General features: G+C 38.1%; 1 protein-coding gene across 7 annotated transcripts in view; it reads right to left on the bottom strand.

Moving 5' to 3' along the window:
* FRYL (FRY like transcription coactivator) overlaps positions 1 to 26,319 on the bottom strand; it is a 204,999-nt gene that overhangs the window by 110,878 nt on the left and 67,802 nt on the right. For all 7 annotated transcript variants that reach the window (XM_070396963.1, XM_070396929.1, XM_070396939.1 and 4 more), the window contains 8 exons: positions 21,816 to 22,015; positions 18,100 to 18,153; positions 14,833 to 14,972; positions 13,827 to 13,923; positions 4,494 to 4,573; positions 4,040 to 4,120; positions 1,273 to 1,441; positions 896 to 988 (listed from right to left, as the gene is read on the bottom strand). In XM_070396963.1, the coding sequence (XP_070253064.1) occupies positions 896 to 988; positions 1,273 to 1,441; positions 4,040 to 4,120; positions 4,494 to 4,573; positions 13,827 to 13,923; positions 14,833 to 14,972; positions 18,100 to 18,153; positions 21,816 to 21,935 (834 nt within the window). In that variant the 5' untranslated portion in view covers positions 21,936 to 22,015. The remainder of the gene's footprint in view (positions 1 to 895; positions 989 to 1,272; positions 1,442 to 4,039; positions 4,121 to 4,493; positions 4,574 to 13,826; positions 13,924 to 14,832; positions 14,973 to 18,099; positions 18,154 to 21,815; positions 22,016 to 26,319) is intronic.

The raw sequence follows: 26,319 nt of genomic DNA, 5'->3' as shown, positions 1-26,319 counted from the left end.
CTAGTACATATATCCTAGTACATATATACATACATATATACACACACACATATACATATGTGTGTATATATGTATATATATGTCAAATTGTACACTTTAAATGTGTGTGGTTTATTGTATGTCAATTTCACCTTCATAAATCTTTTAAAAATAAAATAATATATATGTGTATATATAAAAGTCAATTATACAACAATATGCAGTACATTGATAATGAGTGGAATATTACATACCACACTGAAAAACTGAGTGGGGCAGGGATGGAGACCAGAAAACAAAAAAAAAATTGATTTATAGTATGCTATAAATTCCATTACTATTGATATTTCATTACCAGTAACTGCAAAATTAGTTTTGAATAACACTCTACATTTACACCAAGAAAAGTTTCTATCAATGTGCTTCCCTAGAAGTTACTGCGATCATTATTTTCTAAACAATTCAGAGTACAAATTTTGATAGGTATGATGAATGTCACAGCAATCTGTAGAACAGAACTTATAAAATCAAGACAGACTGGTAAATTCCAGGATGTATGTCACAGTACTTTAAATTCTTCAGAGGCTACTGAAATGGCTGTGATTCTGTACGGAGCAAGGGCCACGATGAAATGCAGTGTGCTACACTGAGCGCCTGGAGGCCACACTACTGCTAGGTTGCAAATGCTCTGCACTCCTAACCGTCTCTGGATCTTGAGGGCTTGTTCTTTTAATTAAAAGACTGATGGATGCTCTTCTGCTCGGTCTAATAACCCTTTTCCCTATGCCCATGTTATATTCCAAACTCCCACCTCATTGTCTATTAGGTTACCAGAAAGTAAGAATATTTCATGTAGCAACTTCTTTAGTAAAAAGGTACTTTTAAGATATAATATAAAAATAAAAAATATACTTACAGCAGCTACAGGGATAAGAATCTCCACAAATAAACCGGCAAGTGCATGTTTTATATCTTTATCTTTTACTTCTAAGAAATACTGAGCACATTCCTGGGTGGTGGGGGGAACACATTAGGTTAACAAAAGAGAAAGATTAAAGAATTTTTAATATCACGATAATTTTGTAAACATTCTGCAATTATACCAAAAAGCTATGGTCAAAACATACTTAAATTGAAAAAGAAAGTTAATTTATACTTGTGACAATTCAACAATTAGAATAAGAAATGAATAACGATGTCATTAATTTATCTACATTGTTTCTTTTTAAAAGTCATGAAGAGCAAGCAAAGTCATTGTTAGACTAAATCTCTGCAACTGACGAAGTATATCACCTGCATAAACTGAAATGATGCTTCAAAATCTTCTACAGGATACATTTTCACTCGGAAAAATTTCATTCCCATTATTAAGCTGATGACACTCTGCACCACATGTGGACTTTGCTCCTTCAGTCGCAGTTCTTTTAATTCCGTCATAAACTTCTTCCTCACAGCCTGAAACCTTTAATACACACAGATACATCATTTCACTTGTTAAAAACACTAATTTCCTACATCATCTCCTTTCTGTGCCCTCATCAAAATTACCAGAAAAGCATAGATAGGAAGACAAAAAATTTTGTTAACCTAAATTTCCTGTTCATTTATTTTAATATCAGAAGTTTCTTAAAGAGGAATAATTGGATTTTTAATTCCTATATCATTGATATAGCCCCATTACCATTTAATAATTAATAACCATAATAAAAATAAGATCAAATAGCCCACCCATAAAACTTCCCCATAAATATCAGAGAGCCAATTTTTATAAAGTCCTTCGTATAAAGTCTGCCATTTGAGTTGTATGGAGAGTGGACTGGAGATTACAAATTTATTCAAAAAGGTAAACCAATTGATTGTGACTATTAACTATCACTTAAAACTCCTATTTCACTGCAGAAAAACTGAACAAGAGTGGGAGGACACAGAGTTCACAATCTGCATGAGCTAAAGAATCAAAACGTGTTCAAAATGTGAGCGCCGTCCTGGTGTCACATGACCACAATAGTTAAGGTTACCAAATTTTTCTTTGCCTACACTGGAAAAAGATATCTAGCAGCTTATTAATCAATAATACTTCATTTTCCTCCTCCATATATTAGAAAACAATCAAAGATTTTACTATTAATGTTACTTGGGGGAAACCAGTTCCTGAAAATTGAAATGAAAAATGAAGTATACTTTTCCAATGGTCACTGACTACAGTAAGGAAAAAAAAAATATATATATATATATACACACACACACACACACACACACACATATATTAATGAAATATGGACACATGATAGAAAGTACAGCCCTAACCGGTTTGGCTCAGTGGATAGAGCGTCAGCCTGCGGACTCAGGGGTCCCGGGTTTGATTCCGGTCAAGGGCATGTACCTTGGTTGTGGGCACATCCCCACTGGGGAGTGTGCGGGAGGCAGCTGATCGATGTTTCTCTCTCATCGATGTTTCTAACTGTCTATCCCTCTCCCTTCCTCTCTGTAAAAAATCAATAAAATATATTAAAAAAAAAAAAAGAAATTACAGCATTTATTTCTATTTGACTCTTGGAAAATACAATATCATTTTCCATTCAAATATTCTTTTGTGTTTTATAAAAAATATATAGAAAGTGAATAAATACCTTAACATTGCAATAAGATGAGAATCCAAGGGTTGGGGTTTTTTTTAAAATTAAATTTCTCAGAATAATTGTTAATCACTACAATCAAAGGAAATGCATAGGCAAGATTGTAATACACCTCCCCGCCCTTCCCTTTCTCCCCTCCCTTTCTCACTCTACTGGTCTCCCCCCGCCTCACCCCCCGCCTCAACTGTCAGTACGACCAGCCTAAGCTACTGTGGCTCCATGCTCCCTTTCTTCCATGCTCATCATGTGTGTGGGTGGAAACACCTCGCCACTGTACCACGTGACCAATGAGGGTAAGCATCATTTCACTGGCCATTTGTATTTATAATCTTTACCATCCTAGAATTAACTTAGCGGTCATGCAAGTTCTTCTGGATTCAACTTGCTAATGTATTACTTAGAATCTCTAACCTGTATTTCTGACAGAAACTCATTTAGATAAAAATTTAAAAATCATGGACTACTATGCCATAAAATAAATACACCATTGCTTGTGTCCATGTTTTTGTGCCTGTAATTCCAGAGACAGGGATTCGTTACAGATTAAATATAAGTGACATATTAAGATATTATTGTCTATGTCCAAATCACATAAAACACTCAAACTACGTTCTAAGTTCTATAGCACTGGTTATGCAAGGGTGCCTAATGTGTTACAAAGGATAAAAAATATGCTAAATAAAATACATTACTTAATATTAAAATCTAAACTATTAAATATTAACAATACTTGCCTTCTTAGAATTTAGAAAAGTTTTTATATAATGATTTCAGAACCAGAGACTCTTTAAATGACATCCACAAAAATCTGAATTGATACTTTTTACTTAGAGCAAACACAAATTCTAAAGACAAACAGCTTTTTAGTGTTTACTATAATGATGGTTCAAGACAGCTCAATGAGTGTAACTCCTGACAAATAACACTTTTCATAAAATAATCTGGTATCTTTTACCTTTCCTTTTAGGTATCCCTTTTATCTATTCAAAATTCTGTTTAGTATTAAAACAAATAAGGTGATTAGAATAAAGGGATTACATTGATATCTTGGAAATAAAAGCACTCAACTGGAAAGTATTAAAAGTAATTATTAGCTCTGTAAAGAGTTTTAAAAGGAAGATTTAAAAAAAAATGCTTCTTACAGAATTGTTAAAAGTAGGAAATAAGGTAATGTCCTGACTATTCCTGGCAATTTCTGACTTCCTCAATTCAGATATTTATGGAAAAAAACCTAAAATGAAAACACGCTGTGAAATTAAAGTATGGGTGCTACTTTAAAATCCTCTGAGGAACAGAGCAGCTTAGTAATAAAAGGTGAAACTGAATTCTATGAAAAATACAGTAGGTTTAAAACTGTCAGTTTCTACTATATTAGTAATGAAGCATTCCAAAGCAAAGAGCATATCGAAATCAGTGAAACTTACTTTGATTGGGTAAGAACCCCTATCACCTCTGCATATAAATCTGCAATAATATGCACATTCCCAGTGTTGGTTCCCGAATACCTGAAATAACAAGAGAACAAATGCATTATTTATTAAATTTTTTTCTACAAACTCTCTGAATATATCTCAAAATTTCTTATTAGATATCGTAGAATTTTCTCTGAAAATTCATTTATAGGATAATAAAACCCACACAAATTTTTTCCTATCTCTAGATTTTAATTTGCTGTGACATTCAGCCTTCTAATTCTTATAAATCCAATCACTTTTTAGAATTATTTTTACCAAAATCATTTCTATATGTATGTAGTGTGGATTAAAAAAAATAATTGCTTGAATGCTAAAAACAAATGACCGATGAGCGTTCAAAGTATATTTAAGCAGTAGAAACCCACACAGAGCAGCAACAATCCCGAGTTAGTATTTTACTTACCCTTCCTTATGTTTAAAGTGTTTGAAAGCCAAGTTTAGAACTTCATGAACTAAGGGGTCAGGCACAGGATGAACAGGAATCTAGAACCAAAAAGATCACGTGAGTAAGAGCTAAATGGGTTAGAAGTCTTTTATGAGTGGTCTTATTTCAACAAATTAAATCAACAGTCAATTTTTTTTTTATTGATTTCAGAGAGGAAGGGAGAAGGAGAGAGAGTTAGAAACATCAATGATGAGAGAGAATCATTGATTGGTTGCCTCCTGCATGCCCCCCATTGGGGATCGAGCCCGCAATCCAGGCATGTGCCCTCGTCTGGAATCGAACCTGGGACCCTTCAGTCTGCAGGCTGACGCTCTATCCACTGAGCCAAGCCAGCTAGGGCTCAATAGTCAATTTTAATTTTCATGATATGATCTATTACTAATCTGTCAATCTTCCTTTTTCCTAAAAAAGTATTTTTTTCTTTAATTTAGTTGAATATCTAATTTCACAAACTCTAAACTTACGATTATTAGCTTCAAAATCACGAATCACTGAACAATGGACTACGGAGGGGGGAAGCTATTGTTGTTGTTACTGCAATTGTTATTGTTAGAAAGTTACACACACAATTCCCCTGTGTAACTCTGCAACAGCTATAGATCAGCAACCTCTGACGGAGCCAGCACCGCACTTCAGATAGCCTGATTTCCTATCATAATAGTAACCAAGAAGGAAAACTTTTCCAACAATTTTAACCTACTAGTATTTATGGCTTTATTAGTATTAGAAATTTGTCACTTAAACGTCTGTTTTGTTTAGTTCTTTTAAAACTACATGTTAGTTCCTAATCTGTAAAACAAATATTTAAAATCTCTGCCCTTTCCCCAAAATATAATCACTATTAAAAACTTGGTATATAGCCTTGCACACTTTTTCTACACACACACACACACACACACACACACACACACACACTTTATTTTTACTTAACAGAACAATGCATCTTTCCATGTCAGTACTTAGAGTTCCTCCTTGTTATTTTTTAATAGCCATAAAATATTCAGTATATGTAATTTATTTAATGAGCTCTCTATTAATGAACATTTCAGCCCAGAATGTCTATTGTCAATATACATATTTTGCAATAAACATCTTGTGCAGTCAACATTATAGATTTGTATAGTCCCATGAGAAAGAGTCCAAAAAGAGGAACTGCTGGGTCAAAGGTTATACAAGTCACCACTGACAGACTCTAGTTCTATTCATGTGTGGGTCTGTTTCTGAGCTCTCTACCAATTTAATGTGTCTGTCCTAAAATCAGGCTGTCTTATTATTAGGCTGTCTTACTTATTTAATAAGTTTGGATGTATTGTACTACAAGCCTCACCCTCCATCTTTTTCAGAGATGTTTTGACTATTCCTGGCCTATTGTTCTTCCACATTCAATTTACAGTCATCTTTTCAAGTTCCACAATAACTATAAGATTACTGGAATTGCAATGAACCCTTCGATCAATTTGGGGATAACTGTATTCTTACGCATTTACACGGAATATCTTTCCATCTCTTTAAAGACTTTCAGCAAAGTTTTACAACTTCCTGTTTTGTCCTCTGTTACACTTGGTCCTAAGAGAACAATCATATAAAGAGATGCTTGATTTCATTAGTAATAAGGAGGGGGAAAATGCACAAGGTGTCATTTTACACCAATTCGATGGGGAAAAAATTGAGTCTGACAAAGCCAAATAGGAGAGATAATGTAAATCAATGAGGTTTCATGTACATTGCCGGTGGAAGTTTAAATCAATTATTTACGCAGCGTGCGGCCTACTGAAGAAGATCAATGTTTGCCACTACGAAATACGGCAGGCTGGCATAAGGATTATTTTGAGCTGAAGGCAACTCAAAAAATTGTATCATGCTGAGCAGATGCAGGAAAAGCTCTCTATTCTCCCTCTTTCTGGCTAAAAGCAGTCTCCCTTCCCCTTTCCAATACCAAGGAGAGTAGAAGAACCATGACCACTGGAAACAGAAAGTTGGCACTGAGATGAGTCTGCACAAACAAACCTTACTAACTAGCCCTTATCCACCTCTGGTTTCCCCCATATATTTACCTTCCCACAATTTACCACCCCAACGGCCAAACCCTTTTCCTTTGTCCTGTCACTTCTCCACAATGTATTTTGCTCTTTGATAAAGTAATTTTTCATGTCTAACCCTTCTTTGGCTCTTGACTTCTTTTCTAGGAGGGCCTTTTCTCCTGTTAATCTGCCACTTATCAGCTGAATTTGCAGGGCCCCAGGTACTAAACCTAAGAGGATGGTGCTTCACCACGCTAGCAAGTACACGGTTAAAGAAACAATGATGAGAGCCTCTGGCTGGCGAGGCCTTGCCAACACCTTGATTTCAGACTCTGGCCTCCAGAACCACGAGAGAATAAATTTCTGTTTTCCTGGCCACCAAACTTGTGATAACTTAATTCTACAACCTCAGGGAACCAATACATGACCTCATAGAGTACTACAAATGAGAATAATAGTACTGCCAACATTGTAGGTTTGCTATGAAGATTAAATGAATTCAATGAGTTAATATTCATAAAGCACCTGGCAGGGTGTTTGTTACCTAGTAAGCACTATTGCAGGCTTAGTGAATTTTTACAAAAAAGAACTAAGGTCAATGGTTGATGATGACATTACTTTTCTGGCTCATGATTGGTGGGCTGGACACCATAATATTGGAGCCTCCTGTCACATAATGTTGAGTGGGGAAAAAAGTCCCAGAGGACAATAAACAATGATACAATTTTTTAGAAAAGTCCTAAAACAGTAGAACTTTAATATATTATCCAAACATGTATCAAAACATTTTTAAAGTTAAGGGAATATATTAACATAAAAACCAGTCACTGAAAAGGGAATAGCCAGGGAGTGAATGAACTAGGAGAGTCACATAATTAGGCTTTACATTGTAGATAGCAGTCTAGTTCTCAGAGGGACCATTATATTGTAAACAAACACACATGAACAGCCACGCAGAGAGCAACAACAGCGTGTCTTTAACCAGGATTACAATTTATCCAATTCTGTGGGCCTGGGGTCCAATTAAAACAAAACACATAGGAATTCTACATTTGATTTGCTGATAATTTTTAACAATACAGATTCCAGAACACCTCAGTAATAGGATGAAATTGTAATCGAATATTAAATATAACCAAGAAAGCAAAAAACTAGACTGGGGGAAAATATAGCAAAGAATTCTAATTACTCAGAGATGGTCAGAATGCTTCTTGAGGGCTTGAAAGAGAGCTATTTAAAATGAAGACAGTGCATTCCTTACAAAGGTAAACCAGGAGTCTATTAGGAGGGGATTAAACTTAGTCCTGAATAATGACCAGGAACTTAATTCTAAACTAGTAAATATGAGAGAGACATTAGATAAGAGTAATCACACAAATAGTAATGAGGGACAAGAATTCTAACACGTATTCACTTCAATTTATTCATCTCAATGAGACCGTGACTAAATTCTGACAACCCTGAGAACACTGACACAACTTCTAAACTGCTGTCCCAAGCAGAGGGAGGCATGGCAACTGACACGGCGTTCGAAGGCTCCTGGGGAACCTTCACTGCAGGCTGGACGGCTGTCCGAGAGCCTCATCGTGGCTAAGGGGCTCAGTGCTTACTGTGGGCCAGAGGAGGCTGAGAAAGCCCACTTATCTCATTTCCTAGAAACTGCGACTGTCCCAAGGGTCTGTACCTGGAATCCAACGGGAAAAAAATGCTTGATGAGGGGGATTCTTACACTGCCCTATCCCCAAAATCAAATAGGGATTAAGGGAGGAAGCAGCTGAAACCCGAACTCTACCTTTCTAGGTCTCAGAGAACATTTTAAAAGTAACCTGATGGCCTGGGGGGTGGGAGTGGGCGGGGAGGGGTTAATGGGGAAAAAGGAGGCATATGTACTAGTAATACTTTTAACAAGAAAGAAAAAAAAAAAAGAAAGGAAAGAAAGGAAGGAAAGGAAAGGAAAGGAAAGGAAAGGAAAGGAAAGGAAAGGAAGGAAGAAAGGAAGAAAAGAAGAAAGGAAGAAAGGAAGAAAGGAAGAAAGGAAGAAGAAAGAAAGAAAGAAAGAAAGAAAGAAAGAAAGAAAGAAAGAAAGAAAGAAAGAAAGGAAGGAAGGAAGGAAGGAAGAAAGAAAGAAAAGAAGGAAGGAAGGAAGGAAGGAAGGAAGGAAGGAAGGAAGGAAGGAAGGAAGGAAGGAAGGAAGAAAGAGAGAAAGAGAGAAAGAGAGAAAGAAAGAAAGAGTAACCTGATGATACAGGAAAGACATGGACCTTTCATTCATTGCTTCGTGGAAGCTGGGATATTTAAATCCCATGTTAACAATGGGGCAGAAACTGAATTTATTCTGCATGACAAAGTTCAAGAACTCAGATACTTTGGAAGAAGAGTCTTATTGACCTTGGTCTCACATAGATAAACTGAAATGTTAACCCAGGACTTCTCTAGCATTACGGATACTTAACTAGGATTCTATGATTGACTGGATAGTTACAAGAAGCTTTTCAACCTCTAACAGGCAAACATTATGAAAGTATAACAATCAAACCTTATTGATACAGGAATTTCCAGATATTGGCTGACCAGCTATTAGAGGCATGGCAATCTTTTACTTGGTACCCCAAGAACCCCTTTTTAGGACCACACAATCTATCTCAGATTAAGAACTAAAAACAGTATCCCCAAAGTGCTCCCTCAAATCCACACTAAGCTGTTCAGTTTATTACAGATAAACTATAACCAAACTGTTACACAATAAATGAAAAGGTTTCTTCATTGGAATGATAAAAGCATAGAAAGACCATGGATATTGGGTTAGTCTAATCAAACCAAGATTTCTCTTTTCACTAGTTATGTATCCTCCCAGAAGTTTCTACTCCCTCACCTGTAAATTGCAGATAACAGAGTAGAACCCTATACTTACTAGCCCTGAGAGAATGCAAAATCTGGTGTATCACACTCGAGACTGATTCTTGTCCTCTCACCTTTCCCACCCTTCTCTAAAAGGGACCAGGCCAAAATTCTTACCTCTGGGAATGTAGATATTGAGGACAAAGCCTAGTAGAGGAAACAAAATGGCAAGAAACCAGAGCCAACCAGGGAAGCAGGGAGACAGATGTGTTCTCCAGCCTCATCTTCCCTGGAGTGGCCAACAAAAGAAGTTACAGGGCTCACGGCTGTGGTCCTCTGTGTAGCTCCGTCAGTCCTGTGATGACCCCATGGGCAGTGAGGACAGAACAGACATCACCACTAGGGGACGGGCTATGTTTGGGTCAAGTGCCTGACTCCCAGAACTTACTCCAGAATGGACAGCGCTAATCAACAGACTGGCCCAAGACATTTCCCTGACCTTGCAATGATGCAACACCGCATTTCACATGACTCAACTTCTGTGCCCCACTTACTGCACTGTTATGGTTTTAGACACTGATTTCTTCACAGTGGTGTATGGTGTGCTCTAGGCCAGAGATACAGAACACAAGGGGACTTAAACCTGTAATTCCTCCTCAACAGTCTTTATTTGCTCCAGTTATGTGCTAAGTCTAACAATGGCAGCTGGGGACACTACTTAGTCACGCTGCATGCTCTTTATTACTGCCCTACTACTGCCACCATCAGTTCTTTGTGTGTGTCTTTGTGTCAGGTTAGATTATTTACAATATTTACTACAATAGCCTTGCAAGGTAGATATTTGTCCCCTAGTTTACAGGTGAGGGAACTGAAGTTCTGAAGTTGGTGTGTACTTCTCTAGAATTTACTGTGGGCCCAGTTTGATATACAAAAAATGCTTTTAGTAAATGAAAAAAAAATGAGAGGAAAACTTAGTTTTTTCATATTGGAAGAGAAACAGAAGTGAAAGAAGAAATATATCTTTAGTTTGGTGGGGAGCACAATCTCTAAAAATTTTATATGAAGAATGAACATTATCAGACTGCACAGAAATTTTTGAACTACCTATTTCTCCCCTTATTTTCAATAGTAAAAAAAAAAAACAAAAACAAAAAAACACACACACACACACAAAAATCACCCCAAATGGAATAATATTCCCATCTTTAATGTCAAGAATTTTTCAAATCTTTGCCATTTGCATGACTTTAGAAGCAGCTCTAATTCTACCTGAGCATTCAAGAAGCATACATCCTAGAGAATACCCATGTTTTAGTCCAAGGCTATTCCCACCACCACCTCCCAAAATGTAATGCTTTTATCACATCAGGAAAGTGAAAAACAACAAAACTAGGTTAAGATATGTATGCTGGGTCATCAACAAGACTCATTCATTACCTAAGAGACCAGTTCTCAGCATAAAAGAGAATAAATTCATGCTTCTGCAAAATTACAAATGACTCCATAACATCTAGAGCTGCTTATCAACATCTAAAATGGTACTGTTAAATTTGAAAATACTGAAGGACTACTCCACCTTCTGATAATTCTCAACAGCACTGATAAAACTAAGCCAAGAGCTTGAAATGACTCACCAACCTGGTTTCCCAATCTTCTTGTTTGTTTCAATGAATAAATACATCTGACTAAAATTCAACATAAGAAGAAAATTGCTTCAAACTTGCTAAACACTACATTGCTATTTAATAATACTTTCATTATGGATTTTAAAGCCCCTGTACTAACAGTAACATTTGTAGTCAGCCCTGACCCCCAAATTATTCCTTTTTTAGAAAAATGTAATTACTTATCTATATCTTGAGTTCATTTTGTTCCCACGGTGAATTGAATCACACTAATTTCATCACATTTAGCTAACTTAATTCTTCATCTAACTTGTTATGATTAAAACTTTAATTCTACAAGATGCTGGTCATTTCATCTAACTTCACATCTCTGATTTTACCAACAATTTATTTTTATTATTAAAGGGAGAAAACTTGGAGTAAAAAAGTGAACTAGGTTTATAATCTTCGGTAAGTCCCTACAACTAAGAACATTTCTTCACCTGTAAAATGAAAATAGCAGATGACATTTATTGGGCACTTTCCATGTCCCAGAAATTACTGTATTTAATTCTCATGATTCTACAAAACATGGTAAATATCATCCCTCCTTCAAAGAGGAGAAAGGGTTTGTGGGTAATAACTTGCCAAGTTACACAGCAAGTAAATGACACGGCTGGGACGAAAACACCTGCCATGACTATCTCCCAGAATCTATTAGAGTGACCAGCTGATACGAAGGACACAGAGTCTTTATGCATTATGAAGAGTTCTAAATATGTGCGATGATCACTGAAGACATGACAGATTACTCAAGAAACAAATAATTTCCAATATTTACTCCTCCTTAAGACCGAACCATCCCTGTATCAATACTTCAATGCTCTCGGGGCCTAAATCACATTTTAATATGTGTATATTATGTGGGACAAAGTAAAAGTCTTATTAAATTCAAGATCTAGTACATTGATTGCTCTCTGGATCTATTAAACCTTACATCAGTTTGACAGTGAAGAAAATTGGGTTAGTTTGTCATGAGATTTCAGAAAGTTGTATTGATTTTTACTTCATTTTCTGTAGTTTTTAAGAAGCTAAAAAGATGCCTTTTATTAGGGAAGAAAAAAAAAACCCTCCATAAGATCTTAAATACAGTGTCTCTATATTCTTAGTGATGTATTTTACCCTTTGATGGGTGCATTTGAATGAAAGTATGAGGATAATGGTAAAAGAGAGACATGGGAAAGTGACAAGGGAACAACAGGTTCAAAGAACGTAGTGACATACCAAAAGCAAAGATTAGCTGTCAGAGCCACTGTATTTCCCTTTCTCATATTTTGAGTCCATGTGAACCAAGGACCGGAAAGGGTTTTATGGAAAGAAGTGGAAAACCGAGCCCACCGAAGGAATGTCCTTACGTTTACAGACCCTAACTTTTCTTCTACCAGAAGAGCTGTCTGGATTATTTTGGAGAAGGAGACGGAGGAGAAAGAGGATGAAAATGATGAGGAGGGGAAAAGACAAAGAAAGAAGGAGAAGAGGAGAAAGACAACTCCAGGGGGTTGTCCTTGTGTTGTTCTGAAGCCAGTGCAATCAGGGAGAACTTTTAGATGAGGCAAGAGACTGATTGCTGAGTAGGAGAATGTCATGGGAAACAAAGGAGAAAAGGCACGGAGGAGACAGATCAGTCCTGAAGGTCAGTGTAGGGAGTATGCGATGTCCACTGCTGGAAGGAGAAACCCTATACAGTTTAACTAAGCAAAGAAGTGCAGATGCTGGTTACCAAACCACCTAAATGAGCTACATTAGCACACATGAGAGGCTAGGGATCAATCACAATGAGCCCCAGTAAAGCCCACTCATGCTGTGTGGCCAGGGCTCCTCTTATCCCTAGTTACCTCAGGGTCTTACGATCCCAGCTCAACTGGGAGGTCACAAAAAGGAAATCTGGCTTGTCAGCACAACTCCCAGAAGAAATTTCTATCCCACATTCACTAAAAACCTTTAGGATGGGTACAAATTAAAGTGATTTTATCTGTGACTAACTCATTTATTCATTTTACAGATTTTTAATTATTTTATTTGCAGATTTCAGATATTCAGATTTCAATGTCTTTGCACAGACATTATAAAAAAACAAAGGCAAAGTATAAATGATTACACAATCCAATTATTTTTATATTGGCCATGTCAAAAAAATAGTCTATCAATCTTTATATCTTTCATTTCCTGTTCATTACCACATTATATCTTCTATTCGATTTTACATAACATAGAAAACTCCCTATCCAAACATGTAATATGCAAAATTTAATTTTTCTTTTAGATTTCCTAAATTTTTCCCAAATACTACAATGTGCATGGCTGGAAATCTATGGATCATCTTTGCCAACTCAGTCTTACCCTTGTCAAATCATCCCCATCCCTCAACTATTACTGCACAATTATTACATGTTGAAATGCAGGCTTGAGGGCTTAGAAAAAGAAATTCTTTGAAAGTGGAAGTAAAAAAAGATTGAAGTAGGTGAATGACAGGCATACTATATTTGCAGCTAACGGCCCATTTGTAACACAAATTTCTATTCAGCTCCATTTTGCTAACATGACTTCATGTCTTGGATGGCATACAAACGTAAAAGGAACGAAGTGACAGGTACAGGAAAGGAAGGCCTCAGGCAACTGAAACAGGTATAATTAAATTATAGGAATGCAGTCTATGTGGGCCAGAATTTTAGACAATACATCCTAAATAAGGTAACTGAAACATCAAGGCAAAATAAGAAAAACAGACTTTTCAGAAATAACAACTTTACAGAACTAACAGCACTTACCTGCTTTAGAACTTCAACTAAAACTAAACAAAAAATGAAATCTACTGCTAAGTCTCTCCTTTCAAGAAGATAATCTCTTTCACGTTGCTGGTCATCCCTGAAACAAGAAGCCCAAGTTAGGAATGCATGAAGAATATAAGTTTTAAAATAGGTATTGGCTACTAGTTCAAATTATTCACTGAGTTCCCAATATGGATGGTGTTCTACAGCAATTTGCACAAGTTTTCCTAGTAACTCATGGTATATATTACATGTTCTTATTTCCTCTTTTGTAAATTAGGAATCTATACACACATTTCACTATTACACCTGTCAGAAATTAAACCTAATCTAAAAAATTAGGAAGAGGAAGAAAAGTATTTCAAATTTCATTTAGAAAATGTAACATTATTTCATATTTGATGAGTATATTTTTATTAAGAACTGAAACCAAAAAAATAACTCTTCTGAAGAAATTATAGTGCCAGGTAAGTTTCTCACAAATCTAAGATGAAAAAACACAAGTGGCATCTACTCAAGTCCATTTCTAAACCACAGGCCATCACCTGGACGCAGACGGATGTTTTACTAAAGCCAAGATCTCCCTAGGAAATCTGAAAAAGGAGAAGACGTGTTCTTGGACTTGAGCACCAAAAAGGGTGTCATGGTAAATAACACGGGGTTTTGACAGTCATCCTGTATCACACACCATGTGAACAGGACCTTGTTTGAATATTTTCTTAATTTCTTTTATGATTATTAAAGCTCCTCACAACTACTGAAATGGCACTCCCGAAATCTGGTTTAGCATGACTAGTCCCAGTGATGAGCACTGTATGGCTGCACCTGCTTTACCTGGTTTACAGGTTACGCTTGGACTATCCTCTCCCCTCACTACCATTTCAGAACAAAAAGAATCAATGTTATTGCTTAGAAGCCCAATAATAACCATCTCCAGTTGATAACACGATCACCCCCTTCACTGGAATTGCTTCGATCCCAGAACAGTGGAAAATGAGCCACCTACCCCTTAGATTTTGTGCTAGATCGAGGCCTATACTCGTAAGATTCATCTTCAGTTCCATTCTGGCGTCTGTACCAGTCAAACAAGGTGCGAAGTAAGGAAGGGAGACAGTGCTCTGCTACGGAGCTCATAGAGCTTATCAACTGAAAACACAAGACATTGCCAGAAGATAAAATACCACATCAAAGAACCATGCTAGTAACTATTAGCAATCACTTAAAAATAATAAGCACTTCTAGAGTAAACATAGTAGAATAAACAGAGCAACTGAAAGCAGTAAATATGTCTTAAAATTTAAAAAAAAAAGAGAGAGAGAGCTGGGGATATAGCCAAGTAGTAAATGGGGCTAAGTCTCTCCCACTATCAAAATTCACCCAAATCCATTCTGTTTAGCTCAGAGGCTTTCTACCTTCTCCTTGCCTCCACATGCTCCTCACATGATCACCAATAACATCCCTGATTAAACACATGGGTACCTCTGGGAGAACTATTATGCATAACATGTGAGGAAAATCAACACATCTACTTCCTTCCCCTGGCCAGTTCCTCTCTCCTCATGTGAACAAAAGGTTCTAAAATGTTGCCACTAGAATTGATAAACAGATGGAGAAACAGCGAAGACTGCAGTATACTGTTAGAAGTATGAAAAGCTCGAATTTACTCTGTGCTGCTATGATACAGAACAACATTATAATTAAATAATCAACTTGTGATACAAATCAACATTAAAAATGTGTTGGACACAAGCTTATAGCTTAGAATATTCAGTGGTTCTCAACCTTCCTAATGCAATGACCCTTTAATACAGTTCCTCATGTTGTGGTGACCCCCAACCATAACATTATTTTCGTTGCTACTTCATAACTGTAATTTTGCTACTGTTATGAATCGTAATGTAAATATCTGATATGCTATATGTGTTTTCCGATGGTTGCGACCCACAGGTTAAGAACCGCTGATATAGATGGACAGCATAAAGATAATGTAGTAAGATGAACAACTGCTACCAATTTGAGGCACCTCTAAAACTACCTGTATTGTAGGTGAATATCAGATCCATTTCATGAATGATGGCAGCTTGGCTGTAGTGAGGTGAGAGGTACACCAGCTACCATCAGCAGTCCCTAAAGTCGCCTCATCTTGAGCAGCCCAAGAAAAACACCCTCTCTTCATAAGAAATTCTGTAACTGATTCAACTCATTGCTCATTAAATTAATATTATTAAATCAGCATATAGTACAACAATTTTCACTTGGCTTTTCTTAACTAAAAAACAGGAATACTCAAGGTCTCATTCAGTTGCAGGACTACAGGAAGTATAAGTTGATGAAGATAACATGATAACTCTAGTAATGAAGATTTAGATTCTCCTAATATTTTATATTCATCATCTAACTTCAGAATGTACTTCATCCAGGAAAATAGGAAAAAAAAAAGCAATGGCTTATTTGATTGCATAGGCTGTTTTATTTTTCATTATCTCTGCCTTCCTTTAATCGTGGTTCTATTTATAAATTACCATAATTTGACAGGTAAATAGTGTCTAATATAGGGAATTAAAGTAAAACATGATTCTAATTTTAATTAACTATTTTTAAATTTATATTTTATTAACAATGAACCGTCTCTGTTAAAAGGAGGATATGGTTCACTGTTAATAATGAAGGAACAATAAGACACCATCTACTACTGTAAATGTATATTAAAACAGTTTAAAGCACACACAGCTTTTTATTGTGAAAAAAAATGAAGCTATGATGCATGATCATGTATAGTTTTGTTAATCACTTACATAAGAAAACATATGGAAATTTTCCTTAAAACCTTGTTTAATAGGATTTCTAATTCTGATTTTATATTCATTCATTCATCATTAGTAATATGAATTTAAGCTATAAATAATCTAAATACTTTTAAAGTAATCTATTAATAATACATTAATAATTAGTAGTTAGTTACTAGTAGTAATACTTTTGTGGTGGCATTAAGATGTGAAAAGCATTATATGAGGTGATCTGGTTACTACTATAATAGAGGACTAGCTTCCTGTTTATGGTCTCTTCTTAGATTTGCAGCTATTTATCCACTGTATATATGCATCAGAATTACCTAGGGAGCTGTAGTAAAATACAGGTGCTACTTAGACTCAGCAAAACTGCAGCAAGATGCAGAAACGGTGTGTATCCACCAAGTAATTCTAACCAGCCATCATTACCTAATCAAGTGTACTCATGAACATTAAAATCTATTTCCTAGATATATAATTATGAGAAAAGTACTCAGGAATACTAGATAGCAACAGAAAGCTAATCTAGGTTAATGGTTTTTGCAAACAATCAACATATAGTAAAACAATTATTAAGCACATATAATTGTGACAAAAATAACACTCGAGCAGCACAATCTCAGCAAGAGAAAAGAATTGACATTAGAGAAATACCACACTAATTTTTAGACATCGGCATTCTATATAAAGGGGGTTGGGGAATTTTTTGGTCACTGTGTATCTTTTCAAGCTTCTATTGCTTTCTGACACAGAGAGGCTCCACTTGGCCTTTGCACAAGCACAGCTAGAAGCACAAGTGTGAGGGTGGGCTGTAGCTGATGCCTCTTGGGGCAGCCCTCAACCACTGGGGATGGGAGCTGCAGACAGACAATTCTGGGGACATCTGTGTAAGGCTCAGAGGTAGGATGAAGCCCCCCGAGCAGAGACCTCTCAAGTGCTCCCTTCCATCAGTTCTTCCTCCCCCTGCTTCACGTGCCCAAGCCTGCTCTCTGGGATCGTCCCCAGGACCGAGGCCTCATCTCCAGCTCTGCTTCGAGGAGGTAAAGAGGGAGGGAAGTAGGCTGAATGCTTCTCTGTAAAGGTTCTGATAGCCCCAACAGGAAAAAATAAATGTTAAAAGGTAAAACGTTATTATGCAGAAATTGCAGGAATTGATATACAAGAAAAGATTGGTGGATGTAATTGGAGACTTTCTGAGAAAATTTAAAACGGCAGAGCAAAGAGATTAACAGTGAAAAGTAAAACATTTAAAAATACTGAATGAGCAGAAATCAATAAAGTTCACAGCTCATTCTAAGAATTATGAAGTTCACAGTTCATAGTTCATTCTATTTGTTTTGTTAAATAAACAAACTACCAATACCAACGACAGGCTGAATCTAGATATACAGGAATTTCTTAATACTAGATATATTTGGATCAGACTGGTAGGACAAATATTTTCCTTCAGAAAAAAATAAAACAGTCCCCTAAAATTGACATACCTGGTCAAACTGAAGATCTTCACCCCTCTGGAGAGATCTAGACAAAGGCTTCTCCTACAATTAAAAATATGTTTCAATAAACATGTGAGGAGAAGACAAAACTAACAGAAAAATGTAGTTTGGAGGAAAGGAGAGATCATACAGAGAGCAGAAAATCTTTTAAAAGTGCATATATATTTAATATTCTCAAAACATAGTGGAAATTGCAGAGTTGTAAAAATCCTGGGCCTAAAGTCAAAATCAGCAGGTGACTGTTTAAAGCTTTTTCCTCTTTTCTTTTCTAGTCACTGGCAATCTAAAAGATTAACAGATGAGCTTGGATACGCCTGGATCATTACCCAGGATTGATCTACCACCTTTTAGGAAGAAAGGAGCCTCAGGTATTGGATTGCATAGTCTGCAAGCTGCTATCCTCAATCAATGATTGCCCTTCCTTCCTGAATCTTTCTTCCAAACTAAAAATGAAATTGTGGCTAAAAGTCAAGCTCAGCTAATCTTCCCATCTTTCGGCCTCTTTAACCTCCTTTTATTATGGTTTCTAATGAGAATCAAAAGGCCCGTTCTCTCATTTTAGTGATAGATTAAATTCTTTTAGCAAAAGCCATTTATAACTGTGCTACTTTTTTTTTCTGGTAACCTCCATGGGTGCTACTTTATTTAAAGTGACCCTACAAGAGTTTCATTTGAGAATTCAAGGGAGTCCTCTTGGATGGCTGTTTATTACCTAAGAGGATACAGAATAAATTTCAAAATAAATAAAATCACAATAAATGCACTTGAAGCTATAATAAAAATATTGTGACAATATGATATTAAATGTATTTTCATTATCTTATATAGATATACTCAGTTTACTCAGACTTGGACATACATGAAACAAAGCTGGCAAGAGATCTGATAAGAAGAAATGATGCTGGTATATACGAGTGCGGGGGGGAGGGGGGTAAAATCTGTTAAAATATGATAGGGATTTTCTCAGCCTGTGTTTGTCCGTGGCTGCAGGAGACCACCACTTTGGGGGTTTTCCTGGTGTGTCAGAAAGAGTAGCTCAGACAGCACTTCTCCCAAAGTGTGATGATGGGGTAGAAACACCTTTTTTCTGATGGAATCCTCACCACTATTCACCATAATTTTATAATCTCACCTTAGATTACCAAGCAGATGTCTCTGAAATTAGCTATTAAAGGAATGAATAAATATAGTCAGCATCAGACTAGTATTCTGAAAGAATTATGAAAAGCTCTGTTAACATTGTTTTATTAGAAAAACCAAGGGCACACGTCACAGCAAAGTTCTTAAGGCTACAGTCAACTTAAAATACAAATCCTTACTAAGTACCTCCTGCCAATCATCTACCATGGTCAGTGCTGCAGATAAAAAGGAGGGTGAGACCTGGCTCTTTGTATCAAGTAGCTCACATTAGAGGAGATAAACATATGAACAACTAATATGGTAATGTCAGAATCTAGAAGTATGAACAAATAATTATGGTAAAACAAAGATTCATTTAGCTTGAGGAGAATCACTATGTTAAAGGGAATGTATGGGAAATTCAAAGGATGAGTAGAGGTTTAAAACACAGAGCACAGCCTAACAAGCATGGCTCAGTGGTCAGTTGACCTATGAGCCAAGAGGTCAAGGTTCGATTCCCGGTCGGGGCACATGCCCAGTTTGTGGGACGTGCAGGAGGCAGCCTATTGATGATTCTCTCTCATCATTGATGTTTCTATCTCACTCTCCCTCTCCCTTCCTCTCTAAAATCAATAAAAATACATATTTTTTTTAAAAACAGAGCATACATCAGGATAAGAGAATCGTGAGACATTATACAAACTGTAACAAGAGTGTAAAGAGGCTGGAATGACCCAACAAGAACTTGAATTTATTCCAGAGCAATGAAAAGTGAGCAAGATTTTTAAAGCAGAATGGTGATAACTGTGAGTATTAGATAAAGAAAAGTCTGGTTAAAGTAAGAAAAATGGGAAGGAAATGGACCACTTTCTGACCAGTTAGAAGGCTCTTGCAATGGTCTAATATGACAGAACCTGACCCTAAGCTAGGACAGTATGAATGGCATTGGAAGTAAAAGAAAGGAGAAAGATACAGAAATATCATTTAGAGACTCAAACAAATTAGGTAATTTCACTCATATTTCCTTTTAATATTTTAGCTCTCAAGATCTCCACATTTCAAAATTAAAATTCCTTTAAGAATATAGTATTTTGAGAGCTGACAGGACCACATCACATGGTGATATTTAGAAAACCTATACTAATAAAAGCCTAGGTGGTCCTCGCGCGTGATGTCATCACAAGATGGCCGCACACACAGCAGAGGCGGGGCCCAGAGGCTGCTCCACACGGTGAGGCCTGGGGGTCCCCCGGCTCCACGTGGTGCGGAGGAGGCTGGTCCCAGTGTCTCTGCCACCTCATGTAGAAGAGGCAGGTCCTGGCAGAGAAGGCAGGTCTGGCAGGGCAGGGCAGTTGTGGGTGATCAGGCAGGCAGGCAGGTGAGCAGTTAGGAGCCAGCAGTCATGGATTGTGAGAGGGATGTCTGACAGTCGGACATCCCCCGAGGGGTCCCAGATTGGAGAGGGTTCAGGCTGGGCTGAGAGACCACACACCCCCCCCCCCCCGCCCCCGTGCACATATTTCGTGCACCGGGCCTCTAGTATTATATAAAATAGATAAGGTGTTTAAAAATGTGCTGTGCAAGTTGAAAATTGCTGAAGCCGGGTGTTAAGTTTCAGAATAGTCTAGATTTTCCTTTACTTTCTCTTAGGTTTTTATCTGTCTCAACAATTGGCATTGGTAAAATTTAATTTTGTTCTTTTGTGACCTGCAGCAACTTATCAAAGCGGATGCTGGGCTTTCACTCAAGGTGGTGGCGTAGGTAAACACTGTACTTGCCTCCTCTCAAGACCACATCAAAATAACAGCTATAGAACAATCATCATGTAGTCCTATAACTAAGGACATACAGGAAAAACCACCTAGAGACCGTCAGGAGGAGTGTAGAGGCAGAACAGTGTGGTCCCACAGCCACTGTATGTGTAGGAAAAAGTATATACAGTATGGAGTTAGTACTATTCCCGGTTTCAGGCATTTAATAGGGGGTCTTGAAACTTATCCCCCCATGGGGGAAGGGGGACTACGGTACTAACCCATCCCTTAAATTCTTTAAGACTATTTTTAGAGCAGTTTTAAGTTCACAGCAAAATTGAGCAGAAGGTAGAGACTTCCCATACACACTTGGCTCACAGATGCATAGCCTCCTCCATTATCAACATTCTGTACCAAAGTGGTGTATTTGTTACCACTGATGAGTCTACACTGACACATCTTAATCATCCAAAGTCCACTGATTACGTCACAGTTCACTTCACTCTTGGTGTTCTATTATCTATGTGCCTGGACAAATGTTTAATGCATGCACCCACCGCTATAGTAGCATAAAAGTATATTTTCACTGCCCTAAAAACCCTTTTGTTCTGCTTATTCATTCCTCCACCCACACCCAACCCCTGATCTTTTCCTGTCTTCGAGTTTTGTTTTTTCCCAGAATGTCATATAGTTGGAATTATGTAGTATGTAGCCTTTTCAGATTGGCTTCCTTTAATATTTTTTTCAAGGTATATTATTTGCAAAGTTTGTATTGTATTGGTTAATGCAAAAAATCCAGAAAATACTTCAGACTTTTAGGTCAGCTCTACTCACCAAGGGTTCAGCCATTACAACTTCAATTTTCTTTTCAGCTTGAACAGCAAATTCTGCAAAGAGGCTCTTGATGACATATTCACCAGGCTTGACATCTGGGTCAATCGTAATGTTTGACATGATGATATTCTTTTTCCCCAATGTGGAATGAAAGTTGGAAGAAGTACAGTACTTATTCACTTTGCTGACTGGTGCTGAAGCTAAAATTAAGAGAGAAAAAATAAAGAACTCTACTTTAGTAATCAACTAATTAGGCCTACCATAACCACCCTCCTTAGCAAGCGTGCTACCCCTGACCTGCTTCCAGATCTCCCAATCTGTATTACCATACTCTATTTTCTCTATTATACTTGCTGCCTTCTAACACTGCCCAACATAACTATAATTTAGCTACATGGTTGTTATGTGTTGTTTTTCTCTCTAACCTATTAATGTGAATTCCATAAGAACAGGGATTCCCTTGTTTTTTATGTTCATTGATGAACCCCAAGAACAGTGCATGGCATATACTAGGTATTCAATAAATAGGCACTGAATAAATGAATTCTAAATAAAGTCACATGCAATTAAGGAAATAAAAGAGATGTGAGTAAATGAAACAGAGATGGGGTTAGGAGTTGAAATATGCTACTTTGCATGCTCAGCAAAGGCCTCATTTGAAGAGGCTACATTTGAATTAAGATCTAAATGATGAAAAAGAGGCAACAAGACAAAGCATCAGGGTCAGAAAGCACAATGCTGCGTGTGAATATTTGAGAAACAAAAAGAAGACCAGTGTGGCCTGAACTCAAGGGATGTAGTCAGCGAGAGGCAATGTGCGATGAAGTCAGAATTATCAGTCAGGGATCAAAGTTTTAGACCTTGATAAGGAAATTAGATTTCATTCTAAATGCAATTGTAATTCTGTGTGAAATATTAACTTGCAGGGGGATAGGAGCTGGCCTCTCCTTAAAAGACCTCTCTGGATCCTCTGGATTAGAAGAGGGCAAATATAGAATCAGGGAAGCCACTGCATAAACCCAGGGGAGATCACAGCGTGGGCTAAGAGGCGGGCAGTGGCACAGGAGAGAAGGAAGAGGATTTGCGATTTGCCATGTGTTAGTGGGTTTGATATCAAGGTGAGGGAAAGGAATGAACGATGACTGCGTATTTCTATCTGAGTCACTCAGAGGACAGTGGTGCCATTTACTCAGTGAGGGATGACACTGGGCCTGGCGAACAGTCCGTTGCGCCAGATGTGGCACAAAAAGAATGCACACCACTGCATGTTGTTTATATTTACCTGTTCTGTTCTCTTGACTGCCTGGGCAGCCTACCTTGGATTTCTATCTATAGTTTATCCTTCCCTCATTCTTCCAGCCTACAGCATAACACAGACCCTCCACATTCTCTAACTACAGCTTATGTCAGTGATGGCGAACCTTTTGAGCTCAGCGTGTCAGCATTTTGAAAAACCCTAACTCTGGTGCCGTGTCACATACAGAACTTTTTTGATATTTGCAACCATAGTAAAACAAAGATTTATATTTTTGATATTTATTTTATATATTTAAATGCCATTTAACAAAGAAAAATCAACCAATACAATGAGTTCGTGTGTCACCTCTGACACGTGTGTCATAGGTTCACCATCACTGGGCCTTATGTCATTCCCTTCGCCCTAGAATCTTTATGGAAAACTTGAGAGATTGTACTTCCCCACCTCAACCTGTTCTATGGATATTGCCCTATCATATGCTGTCCTATATGTAACCCCCTCCTTGAAAAGGGAAACAGCATACAATTATTCAGCCACTGAATTTCTGTCTCTGTGTATGTGTCTAAATAACTATAGACAATAAGCTTACTCTAAATCAGCGGTTCTCAACGTGTGGGTCGAGACCCCTTTGTGGGTCGAATGACCCTTTCACAGGGGTCACCTAAGACCATTGGAAAACACATATATAATTACATATTGTTCTTGTGATTCATCACTATGCTTTAATTATGTTCAATTTGTAACAATGAAAATACATCCTGCATATCAGATATTTACATTACGATTCATAACAGTAGCAAAATTACAGTTATGAAGTAGCAACGAAAATAATTTTATGGTTGGGGGTCACCACAACATGAGGAACTGTATTAAAGGGTCGCGGCATTAGAAAGGTTGAGAACCACTGCTCTAAATACATATATTCCAAACTCATAAGGAATTATTCTGTCAACTAAAACAACTTACTCTACCAAACACAGTATATATCAAGATACAGAAAGGTGACCTGTGATAACTTCAACAGAAAATTCCAGAAAGTAATACAAAGTCAGGTTACGGCAGACAGTTCAGAAAAAATAATTTATAAATTTTTAAAAATCTTTTTGAAAGACAGAAGTTCCAAACACTTGGCTTCCTTTCATGCCCTATTCATTATCTTTATTTACTAATATTTTCACAGAATAGAGTATTTCCCTCCAAGCTTAAGACTAAAAATTAGGCAACATGATTTTTATTATTAAAAATAATAATAATCTCAAGAATATTACAAACTGTTAATATTACACCTCAAATATTTTTGCATCACATCAAATTAAAGTATAATATATTGTATTCTAGAACTAAAATTATATAAGAACAATTCAAAAATTCACAGTCCTTTGAACACAGTGTACACTATTTTAAACAATGAACTATTTGTTTACTCTGTTCCATGATCCAACATTGTGTATTATAAAGGAGAAAATCTATTAACAAATGTTACTGTGGAAAAAAAGAGATCTGAAATTAAAAAATATTTTGAAACATTAAGAATACGCTATATTTTATATCATTATTATGTTGGACAATTGTAAGAAATCATTAAAAAAAGGCTACTCAGTTTCCAGAATTTTAACATATTTTAGAAATAAAAATGAAGATGAACCATATTCAAGGCTGACTTATGTAAGCAGTTACAAAATATATTTTTTCCTTTAATTAAGATGTGTAAGTCTTTAATTAAGATTCATGAGATCCTAACAGTTACAAAGGTTTCCTTGAATTTAACTTTACAATAAATGCAACTAACCAAGAAGTCACATGATAGACATAAGTACTGAAATTTTAGACTCTGATAAAGTATAAACTTTTAAATTGATATTTAGCCTTTGAACAGTATCTTCAAAATGGGAAAAAAAAAAACTTCAGTTAAACCGATCTCTCAAATAACTCACCATTACTGTCTTCTACAGAAAAAGCATAAACATAAACTAAGCATAAATAAATAACAATTGCATACTAGAGGCCTAGTGCAAGGATTCATGCACTGGTTGGGGTCCCTCCGCCTGGACTGTGCCCTCTTGAAATCCGGAACCCCTCAAGGGATGTCGGACTGCCGATTCTGGCCCACTGTGGGAGCACACTGACCATCAGGGGGCAGCTCCTGCGTTGAGCGTCTGCACCCAGTGGTCAGTGTGTGTCATTGCAACCAGTTATTCTGGTTGTTCTGTCATAAAGGTTGCTTAGGCTTTTATATATATACTAGAGGCCCGGTGCACAAAAATTTGTGCACTCGGGGGGTGGGGGGAGGGGGGTCCCCCAGCCCGGCCTGTGCCCTCTTGCAGTCTGGGACCCCTCGGGAGATAACAACCTGCTGGCTTAGGCCTGCTCCCGGGTGGCAGAGGGCAGGCCCAATCCCTAAGTGCAGCCCCTGGTCAGGCTCAGAGCAGGGCCGATTGAGGAGTTGGGGCGCCGTCCCGTCATGCACAGAGCAGGGCGGATCGGGAGGTTGCGATGCCACCCTCAGTCACACTCAGGGTAGGGCCGATTGGGGGGTTGGGGCACTGCCCCCTGTCACACTCAAGGCAGGGTCGATGGGGAGGTTGCGGCGCCACCCCCTGTCACGCACAGAGCAGGGCCAATCAGGGGGTTGGGGCGCTGCCCCCTGTCACTCACAGAGCAGGGCTGATCAGGGGGTTGGGGCGCTGCCCCCTGTCACTCACAGAGCAGGGCCCATCAGGGGGGTTGGGGCTCCGTACCCTGTCACACACAGAGCAGGGTCGATCAGGGGGGTGGGGAGCTCCCTCCTGTCACACACAGAGTAGGGCCGATAGGGGAGTTGGGGCACCGCCCCCTGTCACACACAGAGCAGGGCGGATCAGGGGGTTGGTGTGCTGCACCCTGTCACACTCAGGGCAGGGCCAATGGGGAGGTTATGGCTCTACCCTGTCACACACAGAGCAGGGCCCATGGGGGGGGGGGGGGGCTGGGGCGCCGCACCCTGTCACACACAGAGCAGGGCCGATCAGGGGGTTGGTGCGCTGCACCCTGTCAAACACAGAGCCGCAGGGCAATCAGGGGATTGGGGAGCTCCCCCCTATCAGGCACAGAGCAGGGCTGATCAGGGGGTTGTGGCGCCTTCCCCTGTCACGAACAGAGCAGGGTGGATAGGGAGGTTGTGGCCCCGGCCCCCGTCACACACAGAGCAGGGCTGATCAGGGGGTTTGGGCGCTGCCCCCTGTCACGCTGATCCCTGTGCCGGGAGGC

The sequence above is a fragment of the Myotis yumanensis genome, unplaced genomic scaffold (assembly GCF_028538775.1).
Source record: "Myotis yumanensis isolate MYYU_CA2020_CCGP unplaced genomic scaffold, mMyoYum1.0.hap1 SCAF_1, whole genome shotgun sequence".
NCBI lineage: Eukaryota > Metazoa > Chordata > Mammalia > Chiroptera > Vespertilionidae > Myotis > Myotis yumanensis.
Note: the sequence above shows the minus strand (reverse complement) of the source record. Positions and strands in the feature narration are given on the sequence as shown.